The sequence below is a fragment of the Trichomycterus rosablanca genome, chromosome 1, assembly GCF_030014385.1.
Source record: "Trichomycterus rosablanca isolate fTriRos1 chromosome 1, fTriRos1.hap1, whole genome shotgun sequence".
Lineage (NCBI taxonomy): Eukaryota > Metazoa > Chordata > Actinopteri > Siluriformes > Trichomycteridae > Trichomycterus > Trichomycterus rosablanca.
The window spans coordinates 75,457,831-75,473,580 of NC_085988.1; the positions used below are offsets into that span (position 1 = coordinate 75,457,831).

Genomic DNA, 15,750 nt, shown 5'->3' on the forward strand with positions numbered 1-15,750 from the left:
TCATGGTGGGACTAGTTTCTCCCAGATACTCCCTAGGTTGACTGCCAATTCCTTTGCAGGACAAAACCTGCTTACCTATTTACAAGGTAAATAAGAGCTATGTGCAACTTCATGTTTCTGCCCTGTTAAAAGTGCCAGAAGAACTAAAGGTGTTAATGATATTGTCTTATAATAACAACTGCTCCACAATCAACACCCAATGATTATTAAAAAATTTTGACTATTCAATGTTCAATGAGAGAACAGATTATAAGCCTCTGTACATGTCTAGCACTGTATATAGTAAGCCTATTTTTCTTTACAAGGTTTAGTAGTCATGTCTTTATGGTAGGATCATTGATTTGTCATTGTTGTAAACAAGTAAGATAAGGTCCATAAATCCAAACGCTTATAAAACATTCTCAGAGAGAAGCAATTATATCTCTACTATGCGTGTATGTGAAGACATGGGAATAATGGTGGATGAAAAGTAGCTGCATGTTTGATTAGATGATTGAGGAATAGAGGACAGAGGGTAATTACATCCTTGGCCAGATGATGAAGTGATGGTAAATCTATGTTAACAGCATCCGTGCCAAAAATTGTATAACAAATGGAAAGAACATGACTTTCTAAAGGAGGGAAACACCACAAACAATATAGAGGGCAAAAGTTACACATCACGGCTGTGGGCTTTTCCAGCTCACTTCCCGATTCCCCAAAGTACCAGAGGTTGACAAAAGAAGGAAGCAGTAAGGCACAGGGGTGCTTTCACTTCTTTTTTTAATGCATATACACACACCACTGCTCGTGAAATCTGTAAACTGTGGGAATAATAGTTCTGCATGCTTTCCTGGTTCTCTTTTAAGTTTGTAAGCAAGGTCACCTATTATTAAAGTGGAGAAAGACTGCATTGTGTATATACAAGATTAAATGCAGAAAATGTCAACAATGTTGGATTGTTCAGCACTGACAGCTGTTTTACAGATCACAGATATTAAGTAACTGTTACTACTGCAGCGCTTACCTTACTCATAAAGACATTTCCTTCTACAAGCTGTTTTGTAACATTTCTGCAACTTGTGTTCCTGGATAAGTAATCAGAAGGTTGCCGGGTCAAGCCCCACCACTGCCAAGTTGCCACTGTTGGGCCCCTGAGCAAGGCCCTTAACCAAAATCCTGTTCAATCAGAACTGTAAGTCGTAAATTAAAACTTTCTGTTTATGCAGCTGCATTGTGTGAATATATTTACTGAGAGTGTAATGATAATTCTCTGCCTGAGCGAGCAAGCAAGTCATCTTGTAAACGTTGCTGAACTTCACAGACATGACAGTAAAATTTTATTTTGTCTAGTAATACTGGCCTATACAGGGCTATTTAAATAAAACACAGAGAGAAGCAGAAAAAAACTAAATGAATTAAAATTAAATTTAAATGTAAAGCACGGTAATTCACAAAACAAAGTACAGAATCTAAAACTGCAGAATATATCTAATCTGGATTTTAAGAACTAGTTACAAAATGTCTCTCCCTCCAGATAGATTAATTTGACACAGCAACCAATTATACCTGTGCCACTAATCCCTAATAGTGTATCATGTATGCATCTAAAAAAACAATGAATTAGGGCTGCATTTTCACTATCGTTTTAGGCTTTTTGGCACAAATTACAAACACAAGGAAACTTTCAATTAAATAATGCTAAATAATCCTTAAATAAATGTTTGGTTATTGACAGCACAGAGGTTTTAAGCAGGGGCGGCTCGTTCCTTAGGGCGATCGGGCGACGCACCACCAAAGGACGAAAGGGAAGACATTTTTCTATCACAGCTGTGTCTGTTCTGGACAGTCTGTCTTGCCTCGGAATATCGTAGTCCAATCAGCGTCAAGTTGTGTTCCGTACAGTACCGCCCCTTTTGGGGCGATTTCAGTCTGACTGAAAATTGCCCGTATTGCTCTCATAGACTCTCATGTTAAGGCTCTTTTTTTCGAACTGCAGGTGCTGCAATACATTCTGAATGGGTTCCGGGAGGGCTCGCACTTACGTGCTTGCGTCACACGTAACCTGGTGTCGCGATCTCGTCACCATGACTACCATCACCTCAGTTCGGAGCAACTCCATCATGTCATTAAGGGAAATGCCATTCAGTCATAGTAGTAATCAGGATAAATTAGCAACTAAAGAATTAGGGCCAGCCAGACCAAATTTAAACATCAAGCATCTACAAAGGGGGGGGGGGGGGGGGGGGGGGGAATCATATAAGTGACAAGTAAATTACAAGTAAGTAATGTAATTTTTAAATTGTGAATTGTGATTGCACTTCTTGTATCTCCCTAATTGTCTATTTGTACTTCTTTATTCATTGCACATCAGCCCCGATGCCAATCTTTATTCTGGATCTGCTGCACCTAAAATAAAATGCTATCTGATGAAATTGTTAGTGTGAAGGATTTACTTAATTTTATGATTAATGGTAAAGCTGGTCTCTCTCCATGTTCAAAGTTATTTGTGAGGGCAAACTGACAGATGACTTAAGATGTTAATTATTTAAGCTTTTTATTTACCCATTGAACGGGTCACCTTGGCCATCATCGCAACAATTGCCCCCCTGAGAGATTTGGCAGGAGCCGCCACTGGTTTTAAGGTCGAGCCACACAGGAAACTGGCTGTTCATGTTATTTCATCAAGTGAAAAATGTCAGACTAAGACTTTGAAAGAGATTTTGAATGTTAGCAGGACATGATCCAGCTTTGCAATTTATTATCTAGGCATTTGTTCAGGTTCAAAATAGCACCACATTACAGACCCCACTTTGAGAACCACACCACAATATAAACTGTGGTACTCACTTTGGTATTCAGATCATTTGCCTGCCCTGCCCTTCTAATGTTGCTTCACAATGATCAGGCTAAGCAATACATGCCTAAAGCCCACTGAACGTGAAAAGTAAACTAAAACGAGGGGAAAAAACCCTGTGACATGAATGAACATCGACTAAACTGTCTGAATGTAAAATATGACCAAGCTGTAGTTAACACTGTCTGTTATTTTAGCAAGTGGAGTAATGTCAGAACTGTTCAACACCGAGCATGGGTCCTGAATTTAGCAGAAACCGAAGTTATAGTCACATTTTACGAAGACAAATACCATTTTAAACGTGCCTTTATTCACACTGATTTTCATGAGTTTATTTAAGCTGCCACAAGTTAGCACGATACTTATCAGTACAAAAAAAGCCACATACTGTCAAACTGAGGGCGCGACTGAAAACCGCATACTAGCATACTCAACAGTATGTGACTATAGTAACGTCGCGATCTGTGGTGCACTTTTTTAACATACTATCTAATAATGTAGTATGCGGTTTGAGTCGCAGCCTTCATGACATTTTAAGTTTACTTAATGTTACTATTCTATATTACGTTAGAATACCAGACTTTAAAGACTTTAAATCCAACTCTAACACAAAATTCACGCATTTAACCCACTCTTTAATTGAAAGTACGCAGGTGAAACGTTAAAGCTTGAGAGAAAGCTATGCTAGCTAGCAACCAACGCTAGCTGCCCTTTCGCAGCAGTCTTATAAAATAAGTTTAACAAAACACAAAGTTTTAAAACACGCTTTAAACGTATATATTCATATCTACTTTACCTTGCTCCAGTCAGAACGGCGAACTGTGAGCAAATAAGAAGTCTTGTCAGATATGCCGTCTACGTTCACTACAGTTTCTCAAATCCGCTCCATGGTCGAACGCCCGAGACAGCAGGACGATCTAGAGATGGCTCAAGAGTCATTACAGAATCGGTTCACTTGAAAAACTCTTTGAGTAGGAATCGATTCGCAAGGACGAACTTGTACTCTACATTCTGTGACTTGTAAGATGTGCAAGTGTGATGTCCCTTAAAACAAAGTAGAGTCATTAAGCAGAAACAGTTGATTTGGACAGTTTATTGCACTGTAGACTCTAATGCACCTTCTGTTTTTAAAGGAGGTTACACTTCTTTTTAGAGGCCATTTTGCTAATGAGAATTGTGGTCAGAGTGCAATTTTCTTCTTTGTCTTCGTTGCATTAAACTTATAGAAAGTGCTGATCATAAATATTAGCATATATTATCAAGTACGTTCCATAAATTATTATCAAGTACGTTCCATAAACAATAAATAAGGGACATAAAATCAGTAGAAGTTTTTTAAAAAATACAAAAACATACTGATGGCTAGCCAGTAGTAAAACTAACCATATTTCAAAATGTAAAGGCCTACAAGTAAGAATATTTTACTGATAAGGAAACATGTCTGGCTTTTTTTCACTTAATTTTATCCCTCGTTAGTATTTCCATCTACATCAGTCACTTTCCTAAAGGCATCATGCATCACAAGGGGAACTCCTTTACCTCTCCTGGTCATTATTAAACTTTAATCTCATGCAGGAATGTGCAGGTAAATTCTCTTGTTTTTTCAGTCTCATTATTAGTCCAAATCAGAAGACGTCTACATTCCCATAGTCCTTCTGCAAATAAGCAGGTCATGTGTGTGGTCAGGACCATGACCTTACTTCCAGGTGGCTGGTACAGGCCTCACACTACTTGACCTTGTGCTCTTTGTCCCCAGTGACTGACCCGAGCGACTCCGAAGTTCACGGTCGTTGTTCTCGCTCAGCGCGTGTTCTTCATCATAACTAAAAAGGACACAGAGAGATGCAGGTATAGATGAACAACATGGAATACTACCATACAGGCACGTGCACAGACATTTTTGGGGGCAGGTGCTCAAGCCAAAAAAAGGGCACCCATTGCCAAAATTAGTAATAAAATAATAATAAAAAACACAGTAGGATATTTGTATTTTTGTTAACACAATCACTACACATCTAATCAAATAACTCAAATTATCAAATTGCATAAATAAATGAAAAACAGGCAAAAACAAGGCCATACTGTGCACGCTTTTTAATAACCAAACAATATATTAAATAATCATCAAAAAATAGCTCAACTTAAGATCTACCTTTGATTTCAAATTCAGAAACCCACTTTGGGTAGTTAATGTTAACAATGGGCCTATTATTCTGCCAATAAAATCAAATAGACAGCTAAATAACATTTTCCTATTTATTCATCATTTTTTGTATGCGGTTCTATATTATAGAGCATTATATTTAGCCTTCTACATATATTGGTCTAGGCCAGTGATAGCTCAGTGGTTAAGGTACTGACTTGTAAACACAAAGTTGCCAGTTCAAGCCCTGCCACCACCAAGCTGCCACTGTTGGGTCCCTGAGCAAGGTCATTAACCCTCACTTGCTCATCATGTTCCGCTCATTGTGGATAAAGGTGTCTGCTAAATGCTAAAAATGTAAATGTTAGTATAAATGCTTGCATGAAAACAACTCCTTGACTAAAGGTGACTTTTCCTACACAGCGTTTTGGCCAGGATGCTGTAATAATAAAATGTTGTATGTTTGTATTTATTTTCAACACTTTACTGTGAGAGCTACTTGACATTTTCCTGCAAAATATTTGTGCTCATGCTTTTTTTCCTTCAGGCTTTCACATCAAAATAAGTAAGAATTTAAATTAAACAAAACTAGTGACCTTGTCTAATTTGTAAAACAGTAAAACACTTTTGGGGGAATTGATGACAGAGAGGGTAATTTTTATTTTTAAATATTAATGATTGTAGAAAAAAATTGGGTTCCAACAGAAAGGGCACTTTTCTCATCCAGGGCAAAAGGGCAGGTGCTTGAGCACCACTAGGGGTCTATCTGTGCACGTGCCTGCTACCATATAAACCACGGCCTCAGAGTTTCTATACAATACATTGCCAATAGTATGTTGACCTTCTTTCTAATAGGTATTTTAGCCACACTCATTGCTAACAGGTGTGGCTGTTCCTAAAATGTGTACAGCCGCGCATTTGCTGATCGCTTGAGGAAAGCCATGTATAGTGGACCCTTGACTTATGAATTTAATTGGTTTCGAAGGGCTGTTCTTAAGTCAAAATGTTCGTTAGTTAAACCTATTTTTCCCATAAGAAATAATGTAAATAGAATTAATTCGTGCCAGACCTCCCAAACCACCCCCTTACCTAACCTCTCTAATGTCTTAAATGGTCCTTTTGTTATAAATACAAGTAAATTTTCCCTTAATCTTAAATGATAGAATAGATAATACTGTAATAAATAATAATAAACAACAATACATGGTAGTACTGTACTGTACATAAAACACACATCTCAATACAGTACGTGTGCTGTATCATACACCATGATACATTTCCTTCTTTTTATATAAAATGTACCTACCAGAAACAACAATAACCCTCATATTTCTCTATTATTTACTTCTTTATTTCAGTAGTGTTGTATTTTGTAGGTGTAATTGCACGAAAGAAAGAATACTTTACTGAGCCGAATTCCTTCTTCTCTCTCACTCACTGTCCCCTCTGTCTGATACACAGTGACAGCTACTGGCAGGAGTAATTATACAACAAATGTAACGGATGTGTTCATTTTCTCACCACTAAGTTTTCTCTGCACCTTCTTTGGGGCCATTTTAATATTGGATTTTACAAAATATAAAGACAACACCGAATTTTTCGGTGTTGTCTTTATATTTTTGAGTTGACGCTCCGAGTCAACTTGTTCGTGATGTCACGTGTTTCGCGAATTTCAGTTCGTAATATGAAATTGTACGTACGTTAAGTTGAAACAGATCGTTTGTAACCCAAAATGCTCGTATGCTAAACCGTTCGTAACTCAAGGGTCTACTGTACTACCATCCAAGATCAGCCACTCCTGTGCAGTTGCCTCGACCGGTCAGCAGAGGCTGCTTTAGCAATCAGAAACCTTGTTTCAGCCATTGTCCTTCCCCCCTACAGACAAACAGCCAAATGTGGGTCTGTGTCAGTGCCTGGCCAGCTGATAGCAAAGATAAGCTTTAAACTCGAGTGTTTTACTTGTCACCACCCGAGCGACCTTCTTCTTTCTCGTGTGCATGTAAACACGCTATGTTTTCCTGCCAACACTCACATTTGCAATATTTTTGCATGCAGTGTGTAAATCTCGGTAATATTATAGGTGAAAGATGCTATCACTTACAGAACTTCATAATTTCCAAGAACCTCTTTGGGTGGGGTGCGGTTCCAGCGGGAGTCTGGGATCTCGCCATTTGGGGTGACGATGTTAAGTGTATCATTGATGAGGTTGTACTTCAGAATTCGGTCATTTGCAGTGCTGGAGGTGAGTGACGGAGAGGCATTTACCTGTCACACATCAACATAAAAGGAGTGTATGAGTTGCAGTTCAGTTTATGGTGATAATATAAGTCTCTCTTATGTCCTTTATCAGATGGACTTAATCTACAGGAAATGCAAGATATTATCACCAAGCTGCAGTGGAGGGTGTAGTCTACACGCTTGAACACACAAACACACACCCTATTGGATTTCCTTTATGCATTTCACACCCAGATTTCCACTACATACCATACATGTTATAAACAAATATAAGTGTTCTGTTTACAGTAGATTTAATAACAGAAAGACTAAATTGTTTATTATGCTGCATTCACACAGAAAAAAAAACTAAATGCGCTGGCTTTTTTTAGTTGTGTTTATGGGTGTCATTTTTTCCACAATGCCTAATTAAGCTTTGTATTAATGAATAAAACAAAATAAAATGATTAAAAATTAATACTTTTTTGTGCAAGTTAGAAAATGTGTGTTAAATATGCATATACAATGTATACACCGATCAACCATAACACCATAACCACCTCCTTGTTTCTACACTCACTGTTTATTTTATCAGCTCCACTTACCATATAGAAGCACTTTGTAGTTCTACAATTACTGACTGTAGTTCATCTGTTTCTCTGCATGCTTTGTTAGCCCCCTTTCATGCTGTTCTTTAATGATCAGGACCCCCACAGAACCACCACAGAGTAAGTATTATTTGGGTGTTGGATCATTCTCAGCACTGCAGTGACACTGACATGGTGGTGGTGTGTTAGTGTGTGTTGTGCTGGTATGAGTGGATAAGACACAGCAATGCTAAGGGAGTTTTTAAATACCTCACTGTCACTGCTGGACTGAGAATAGTCCACCAACCAAAAACATCCAGCCAACAGCGCCCCATGGGCAGCCTCCTGTGACCACTGATAAAGGTCTGGAGGATGACCAACTCAAATCGTCTCTGACTTTACATCTACAAGGTGGGCCAACTAGGTAGGAGTGTCAAATAGAGTGGACAGTGAGTGGACACGGTATGTAAAGACTCCAGCAGCGCTGCTGTGTCTGATCCACTCATACCAGCAGAACTAACACCACCACCATGTCAGTGTCACTGCAATGCTGAGAATGATCCACCACCTAAATAATACCTATTCTGTGGTGGTCCTGTGGGGGTCCTGACCATTGAAGAACAGCATGAAAGGGGGCTAACAAAACGTGCAGAGAAACAGATGGTGTATATAATATATATAATACAATTATTGCATTTAACAATTTATTATTGCATATATAATAGACGTCTATACCTTAATTCAGTCACAAAATTTAAGTTGTTTACTTTCAAAACAACTGATTTGAATGTTTGATTAACTACACTGCAAAATCTATTTGTATTGATCAAGCCACAAGCTATATATATATATAGTGAATCAAATATACGCACAATAACAGCCAAGATAAGTACAGTTTTACACATGCTCAGTAAGTCGTGGTCTAAAAAGAGTTAGCATGTTGAACAAAGTTGTAAGGTAATGTCAGGGCAGTATTTGTATGTTGTGTGTAACACAAGAAAACGTGCTGTCAGACTAAGACTGAATGCTCTTTAATGAAACAATGCTCACCTCAATGAGCCACGGCTTCAGCTTGTCATCAATGATGATGTCATAGCCATAGCATTCAAAGCAGTGTTTATCATTGTTCATGACGGGCTGTGCAACAGAGGGGAAAAGCATTAGCAAAGAATAAAGCATTTCCGTGTACAATACATTACAAACGAATGCTGTATTTGGGCACCTGACATGATGTCTTTTCCAAACAAAGTCAAAACGATATAGATTCAGTTTTAAGCTTTATATAGTGTTGTTGGTCACTTTACTTTCAATCATCTGTGCAAAGGTTTCCTTGGATGTGATTGCCAGCAGGGTTTGCTCAGGTGGGCTTTCTGCCACTACAATTATGACTGCGAAGTCTTCATATTTTCCACATCTGATATATCACTTTATGTAACATTCACATGTTTCAATCACACCCACTGGTAAAGTGTGACGTAGTTAACTGTAATGTACAACCCCAAATCAGAAAAGGTTGGGACAGCATGGAAAATGCAAATAATAAAAAACACAGAGTTTCTTACATTTACCACACTTAAAAGTCACTTTGGCACCTAGGATACCAAGTGATTTAGTGTTTCAGGTTTTATTTTGTCCCATTCTTCCTGCAAACACGTCTTAAGATGTGCAACAGTACGAGGTCGTCGTTGTCGTATTTTTCGTTTAAAAATTCTCCACACATTCTCTACATGTCAGGACTGCAGGCAGGCCAGTCCAGTACCCGTACCCTCTTCTTCCGCAGCCATGCCTTTGTAATGTGTGCAGCATGTGGTTTTGCATCGTCTTGTTGAAAAATGCATGGACGTCCCTGGGAAAGATGATGTCTTGAAGGCAGCACATGTTGCTCTAAGATCTCAATGTACTTTTCTGCATTAATGCTGCCATCACAGAAGTGTAAATGACCTTTGCCAAGGGCACTGACACAACCCCATACCATGACAGACCCTGGCTTTTGGACTTGTTGCTGATAACAGTCTGGATGGTCCTGTTCGTCTTTGGTCTTTTCCAAAAAGACCTGGAATGCTGATTCATCTGACCACAATACACCTTTCCACTGTATGATGGTCCATCCTAGGTGCCTCCGAGCCCAGAGAAGTCGACGTCGCTTCTGGGCATGGTTAATATAAGGCTTCTTTTTTGCACAGTGAAGGTTTAAGTGGCATTTGTGCATGTAACTCTGTATTGTAGTGCTTGATAAAGGTTTGCCAAAGTAATCCCTCACCCATGTGGTTATATCAGCTATTGTCGAGTGGTGGTTCTTGATGCAGTGCCGTCTGAGGGATCGAAGATCACGGGCGTTCAGCTTAAGCTTGCGCCCTTGGCTGTTACAAACTGAAATAAATTTTACCCTGTAATAAATTGGCACCCTGTCTAAGGTATTCCTGCCTTGCCCTCTGTGTTTCCAGGTGAACCCTACCCACTGCGACCCCAGTCAGGATAAAGTGGTTCATAAAAATCAAATGAAAGATACATTTTTCCATTTTTAAGACATAAATTCCTTCAACATACAGAAAGTCAGCTTTAATGATGCTAATACTGAACTTATGACCCTCAGATTCTCAGAGATCTAGTCTGTGTGTGTATCTGTGTGTATGTTTGTTCACTCACAGCTACAGCTTTGAGGGACTGTACCACAATCCAATGGATCTGGTCAAAGAGATGGTTAGTGACGTCTTTTCCTCTGGTGCTCTCCAGATACAGGCGCAGATTATTTACTGTCCATTTACCACCATGTACAGGGTTATAATCATCCTGCCCAAGGCACACATACAGATCTTATTCTAACATGTTCAATGAATCAATCAGTTAATAAATCAATTGTTTTATTTTGAGTGACAGACAACAGTGGTATTGTCAGCGCGAACACCCTATGCTATTGATGAGCCCCAAACAGACATTCTGACATGCAGGAGTGTTAGTCATACACCTAACACTCACCTAATACTCACCCCGTGTTTCTGGATTGCCACATTTGTAAGGTGCACAAACATGTTGTCCAGTTCACTCGTACTGGGCGTGTATTTAACAGTGCAAAACCGACAAAATCCAAGTTTATACCTGAAAAACAGTCGTGTTCTGATAAATAAACATTAACGCTACGTATATATGCTAATATATGACACTGGCTGCAGATTTATCAGGGTTATGCTTGATACTTACATGTAACATTTCAGAGGACGGTAGGTGGTAACTAACACGTAAAGACGCAAATCAAACTTTTTCCCACCAATCAACAATGGATTGTCAATGTACAGTGAGATCACATACGCTTCCTTTCCGCTGTTAGCTGCCATAAACCTATAAGAAATGAATGTAATGGAATAAAATTAAAACAAAAGCTCATGTGCATAATGCTTGTTTCATACCACTATTAAGAACCACAAATGCTGTGTGATGCTAGAGCTTAGATTATTTCATTTGCAATACATTACATCAATTTACAGGAAAACACAGCAAAAGACTGGACCAATGACTTCACTGTGTCTATGTCATGTAGTGGGAGATCTTATTTATATTTCCTGGGCTGCCTTTTTTATCAACATTCTGCCTGAATTGGTTCAGTTATCACTGCTTAAATAATTTTGAGAAGAAAAAAAAAGATTTGCATTTACATTTTTGGCATTTAGCAGACGCTTTTATCCAGAGCGTCTTACAGAAGTGCTTCCATAGTGAACATTACCTTACTCTAGTTTAAGTAGACAACAGTTCAAGAACACAAATCTGCTAAAACCTGATAGAACCAAAGTTTTTTCCATTTTTGAATTATCGCACCAACAGTGATCTCTTTCTCACCAAGCTTCTTGCTGATGGTCTTGTAGCCCATTCCAGCCTTGTGCAGGTCTACAATCTTGTCCCTGACGTCCTTTGATAGCTCTTTGGTCTTGCCCATGGTGGTCGAGAGATTTGAACGGAAGAAACTGATTCTGTGACAGGAGTCTTTTATACAGGGACAGGACTAATTTGTGTGCCTCATGTGCACATAACCGGTCTGTGGGGGTCAGAATTCTTGCTGGTTGGTAGGGGATCAAATACTTATTTCCCTTAATTAAATACAAATTAATTTATAACTTTTATTTAATGTTTTTTTTCTGGATTTTTTGTTGATATTCTGTCTCTCTCTGTTAAAATAAACCTTCCATAAAAATTATAGACTGTTCAAGTCTTTGTAAGGGGGTAAACTTACAAAATCAGCAGGGGATCAAATACTTATTTCCCCCACTGTATGCCAAGTCCAGTATGTGGATCAGATCTGCTGTGGTGACCACTAAATACGGGAGCAGGTGAACAAAAAAAACTTGACTTTGCAATTTAATACAATGAGTAAGTCTGTGTATGTTTTCCAAGTTGCACTTGCAGCCCTGACCAGGATGAAGCAGTTGATTAAAATGAATGAATAATTAAAGGATTCAATCTGCTTATGTATGTTTAACATTACATAAAAAACATTAAAAAAAAAAACTGTATCCTTTGATAATTGCACTGTCAGACAGACACAAAAGCAAACGTTTTAGGATGTGAAACTTCAACCCAAGCTTTCATGCAATAATTCTTACTTTCCTTAGTGAACTTACGAGGAGGTGCGGCTGTCCCGGGACCATTTCTTGATCTGTGAAAGTTTGTTGATGAGGAAGATGCCCTTGCCCTGAGCTTTTCCACAAGGCTTCATGATCCACGTGCTGGATGGACTCTTGCGGAATTCCTCCACAAACAGGTTATAGTCCGCCGGCAGCATGAACGTCACAGGCACAAAATCTGGGAAATAAGGCAAGTAATAAAAAGGGATAAGAAAACCAGAGGTACAAAACAAGTGCAGACAAGAAAATGATGAATTACATTATTGCTTAGCAAAATCTCATTATGTTGTTATGGTACCTAGATAAATGTATTTTCCACTTTCATCCTTCTCAGCAAGAGGGCTGGTTTCCTTCTCCAGCTCCTTCCTGTAGCGCTTAATGTTCTTGATCATCAGATCCTTTCTTGTAAGCTCATAATGGTTTGGGAAGTGGTTGACCATCTGATCATCAGATAGGCGGTAGCCGGTGTCCACGCTGAAAACATTGCGAATGGTCTGGATGCTCATCCTGCATAGGACAAATTCAAGCATGAGCATGGTGAGCTTTAAAAGAGGTTATGGAAATGACAGTGGAAAGCAGCTGAGGATAAGGCTTAGTGAGTAAAAATGAAACATTTGGTACTGCCAATGGTTTTTTAACAAATTTAAAGTTTTTACCATCAGGCATCTGCTAAAGAGTTACCTGGCTGCAGCAGCTTATCATGTAAGTCTTGCAATTCCATCTTTACACCACCAGGTGTCAACATTTACACATGGTACTTCAGTAGTCCGGCAACGCCTGCTAGACGCCAATCCATCCTTTGACATCACACCCATTTACTCACCCACACCCAATGTAATTCAAAACAGCCAGTCCACCTACTGGCATATTTCAGAGGGGAAACAGGGGTGCCCAAAGGAAGCCTAGGTGATAGCAAATACTGCTTGGTATATTGTATTGTCTTGCACTTTTTGTTCTATGTTGCACCCTGGACCTGGGAGAACGTTGTTTCGTACTTGTATATAGCTGAAATGACAATAAAGCCTCTCTTGAACTCCTGGTACCCAACAAGGACGGTATGCATCCAAATCCAGAACAATCCACACCATACTTAACGTGCTATTGTCCATTTTTAATTGCACAAAGGAACCAGTAAAAATAGGAGGAGTTTGTTTAAGGTAGATAAGTTTGCCACAGCAGTTGTTGTGGTCTTTAATTTGTGGAAGCCCTGTGTAGGATTTTTGTTTGTCTTGCTCCATTAAGGATTTGAATTGCATTTGACCAGTTAATGGTCTGCTCTGCTTCACACGTCCCTCATACAACCCACTCCAGAATGTTTGATCCCTGGTTAAGAAGGGTAATCAAACAGTACAGGTCATTCAGAAATGAAAATGACCACTAAATGTGGAATATCATATTTAAAAATGTACTGTATCAAGGGTGCTGTGCAGGGTGAAATGGCTAAATGAGCATGCAGGACATTAACTGCTGCACCAATGTGCTACCACAGATTTTTTCACTACAAATAATGGACTATTTTATATAAATACACTGAACTGAGTATTCATACTCTGTTATTTACCCTTTTTAATTAATGTCTAGTATCACTGGCAGTAGGTGATACAACTGGTAAAGAATATCATGGGTACTGAGGACCTGGGTTCAATCCTGAGTTCCAGTGCCTGTGTAAAGTTTTGTATGTTCTCCTCATGTCCATGTGGGTAGTTGGGGTTCTTCCTTCCACTTCTCAAGACATCAAAGTTGTTCTACTTAATTGTCTAGGTGTGTGTTGTCCTGGTGCCTCTCCAGGGTGTCTTTCATCCTATGCACCAAGTGTTTCTGTGTGGCGTGGAACCCACCACAACACAGACCAGAAATTAAGAGCATTGTGTAGGATGATGAATAAGATAAAACCTGTTTAAAAATGGCAAGTATTAAAAAATACCATATTTTGGTCTCTGTTATAAAACATTTGAATACAACACATTTGAAGGAGTATGAATATTCAGCTGTAGTGTGCATGTTTAATAATAAGTATTTTCTTGCCAGTAAAAGTTCCAGTCCTCTGTATCAGTCACTTGAATCCATCCTCTCTTCTCAAAGTTGTTGACCAGTACAGATTTCTCTATGTCAGTCACCCACTTCACCTTACCAGCCATCGGTCCTCCACTGGGGCTGGGCTGAACCCTCTCCTCATTGCAATGCCCAGAGAAACAGTCTGCTGCCACTCACCAGTGGACATCAAGTGCTAACCCTGAGGATCAGGAGGAATATATAACATAATTAACACACACACACACACACACACACACACACACACACACACACACACACATTAATGTATACATAGAAAATGTTACTATATTTAGGACACTTACCAATCAGGGCCAGTGTAGCATCCTAGTGAACTCGCTGTACTAGCCTTCTAAACTGGGGAATTAAAGCATGTCGAGAGCGTTTAGTGTCCTTCAAATAATTGCATACATCAAACTGTGGAATTAGCCTTTCAAAATTAAATAGTTTTTATTTCCATCGTTGTTTTCGGTGCACAGTGACATGACAACAAAACACAGATCCTTCATGGGAGGAGAACGTCCATAGCAACCGAACTAGCGTGTTTTCCCCACCCGTTTCTTACGCAAATCCCGCCTCTGGTGCGATCGGATTGGCTGAAATCAAGATGTTCTGCATTGCAATTGGACAGTAGTTTATACCGACAAATCCGACAATGAAGCCGAAGTCAAGGTGAGAAAATGCGTAATGCGGGTGGGCAAAAATACCGGTTAAAGTAACTTCATTCCAAAAAATGTCAAAATAATAGTAATTTACAAACAACTTTTACATAAGTTTTTATATAACTCTATATTCTATTAATCTTCTATTTATTTGTTTATTAGGATTTTAACGTCATGTTTTAGACACTTTGGTTACATTCATGACAGAAACGGTGGTTACTCGTTACTAGGGTTGCCAACTTTTAGAACTGGAAATAAGGAACACTCTGGGCTGGCGGGTTGGCGGAAGGCATAGGGTGGGGGGGTTATATGTTTACCTGAGTAGGAGGGTTGCACCTATAAAAATATAACGTGTCTTACACCATTAAAGTGTTACTTTAGTTTCGCCCTAAGCCGGGTTCAAACTTAGGGCGGAAAAATATGCGCGATGCGCTCTGCCCACTGCGCTACTCGAACAGCGGAGTAATAAACAGGTTGTTATGCTGATATTAGGGTTGCCAACTTTCAGAACTGGAAATAAGGAACACCCTGGGCTGGCGGGTTGGCGGAAGGCAGGGGGGTTGGTTGGGGGGGGGGGGGGGGGGGGGTTATATGGCGGGTGTTTACCTGAGTACGAGGGTATAACGTAATATAAAATATA

At 39.3% G+C, this 15,750-nt stretch overlaps 2 protein-coding genes across 6 annotated transcripts in view; both read right to left on the reverse strand.

The window, feature by feature from the left end:
• Window positions 1-3,778, reverse strand: part of pacsin2 (protein kinase C and casein kinase substrate in neurons 2) — a 35,422-nt gene extending 31,644 nt beyond the window's left edge. For all 4 annotated transcript variants that reach the window (XM_062996438.1, XM_062996437.1, XM_062996435.1 and 1 more), the window contains exon 1: window positions 3,633-3,778. The gene's annotated coding sequence lies outside the window, so the exon portion shown is untranslated. The remainder of the gene's footprint in view (window positions 1-3,632) is intronic.
• Window positions 3,779-3,914: 136 nt separating this feature from the next.
• Window positions 3,915-14,931, reverse strand: ttll1 (tubulin tyrosine ligase-like family, member 1). Of its 2 annotated transcripts, XM_063006617.1 has the most exons (10): window positions 14,754-14,931; window positions 14,422-14,629; window positions 12,695-12,903; window positions 12,394-12,574; window positions 10,982-11,119; window positions 10,771-10,879; window positions 10,430-10,573; window positions 8,834-8,920; window positions 7,081-7,244; window positions 3,915-4,659 (listed from the first exon to the last, which is right to left on the reverse strand). In XM_063006617.1, the coding sequence occupies exons 2-10, from the start codon at window positions 14,532-14,534 to the stop codon at window positions 4,533-4,535; spliced, it is 1,272 nt and encodes a 423-aa protein (XP_062862687.1). In that variant the 5' UTR covers window positions 14,535-14,629; window positions 14,754-14,931; the 3' UTR covers window positions 3,915-4,532. The 2 variants fall into 2 exon arrangements, with proteins under 2 accessions (XP_062862687.1, XP_062862696.1); XM_063006626.1 differs by lacking the exons at window positions 14,422-14,629; window positions 14,754-14,931 and adding an exon at window positions 13,958-14,192.
• Window positions 14,932-15,750: the final 819 nt, after the last annotated feature.

Bases quoted from the DNA above. Each gene is read 5' to 3' on its own strand.
- ttll1 (XM_063006617.1), bottom strand. From the start codon at position 14,534: ATGGCTGGTAAGGTGAAGTGGGTGACTGACATAGAGAAATCTGTACTG. The intron at 10,574-10,770 runs GTGAGTATTAGG...TGCCTTGGGCAG, and splicing joins TGGCAATCCAGAAACACGGG to GATGATTATAACCCTGTACA. The intron at 8,921-10,429 runs GTGAGTGAACAA...TCTGTTGCACAG, and splicing joins AGTCCCTCAAAGCTGTAGCT to CCCGTCATGAACAATGATAA.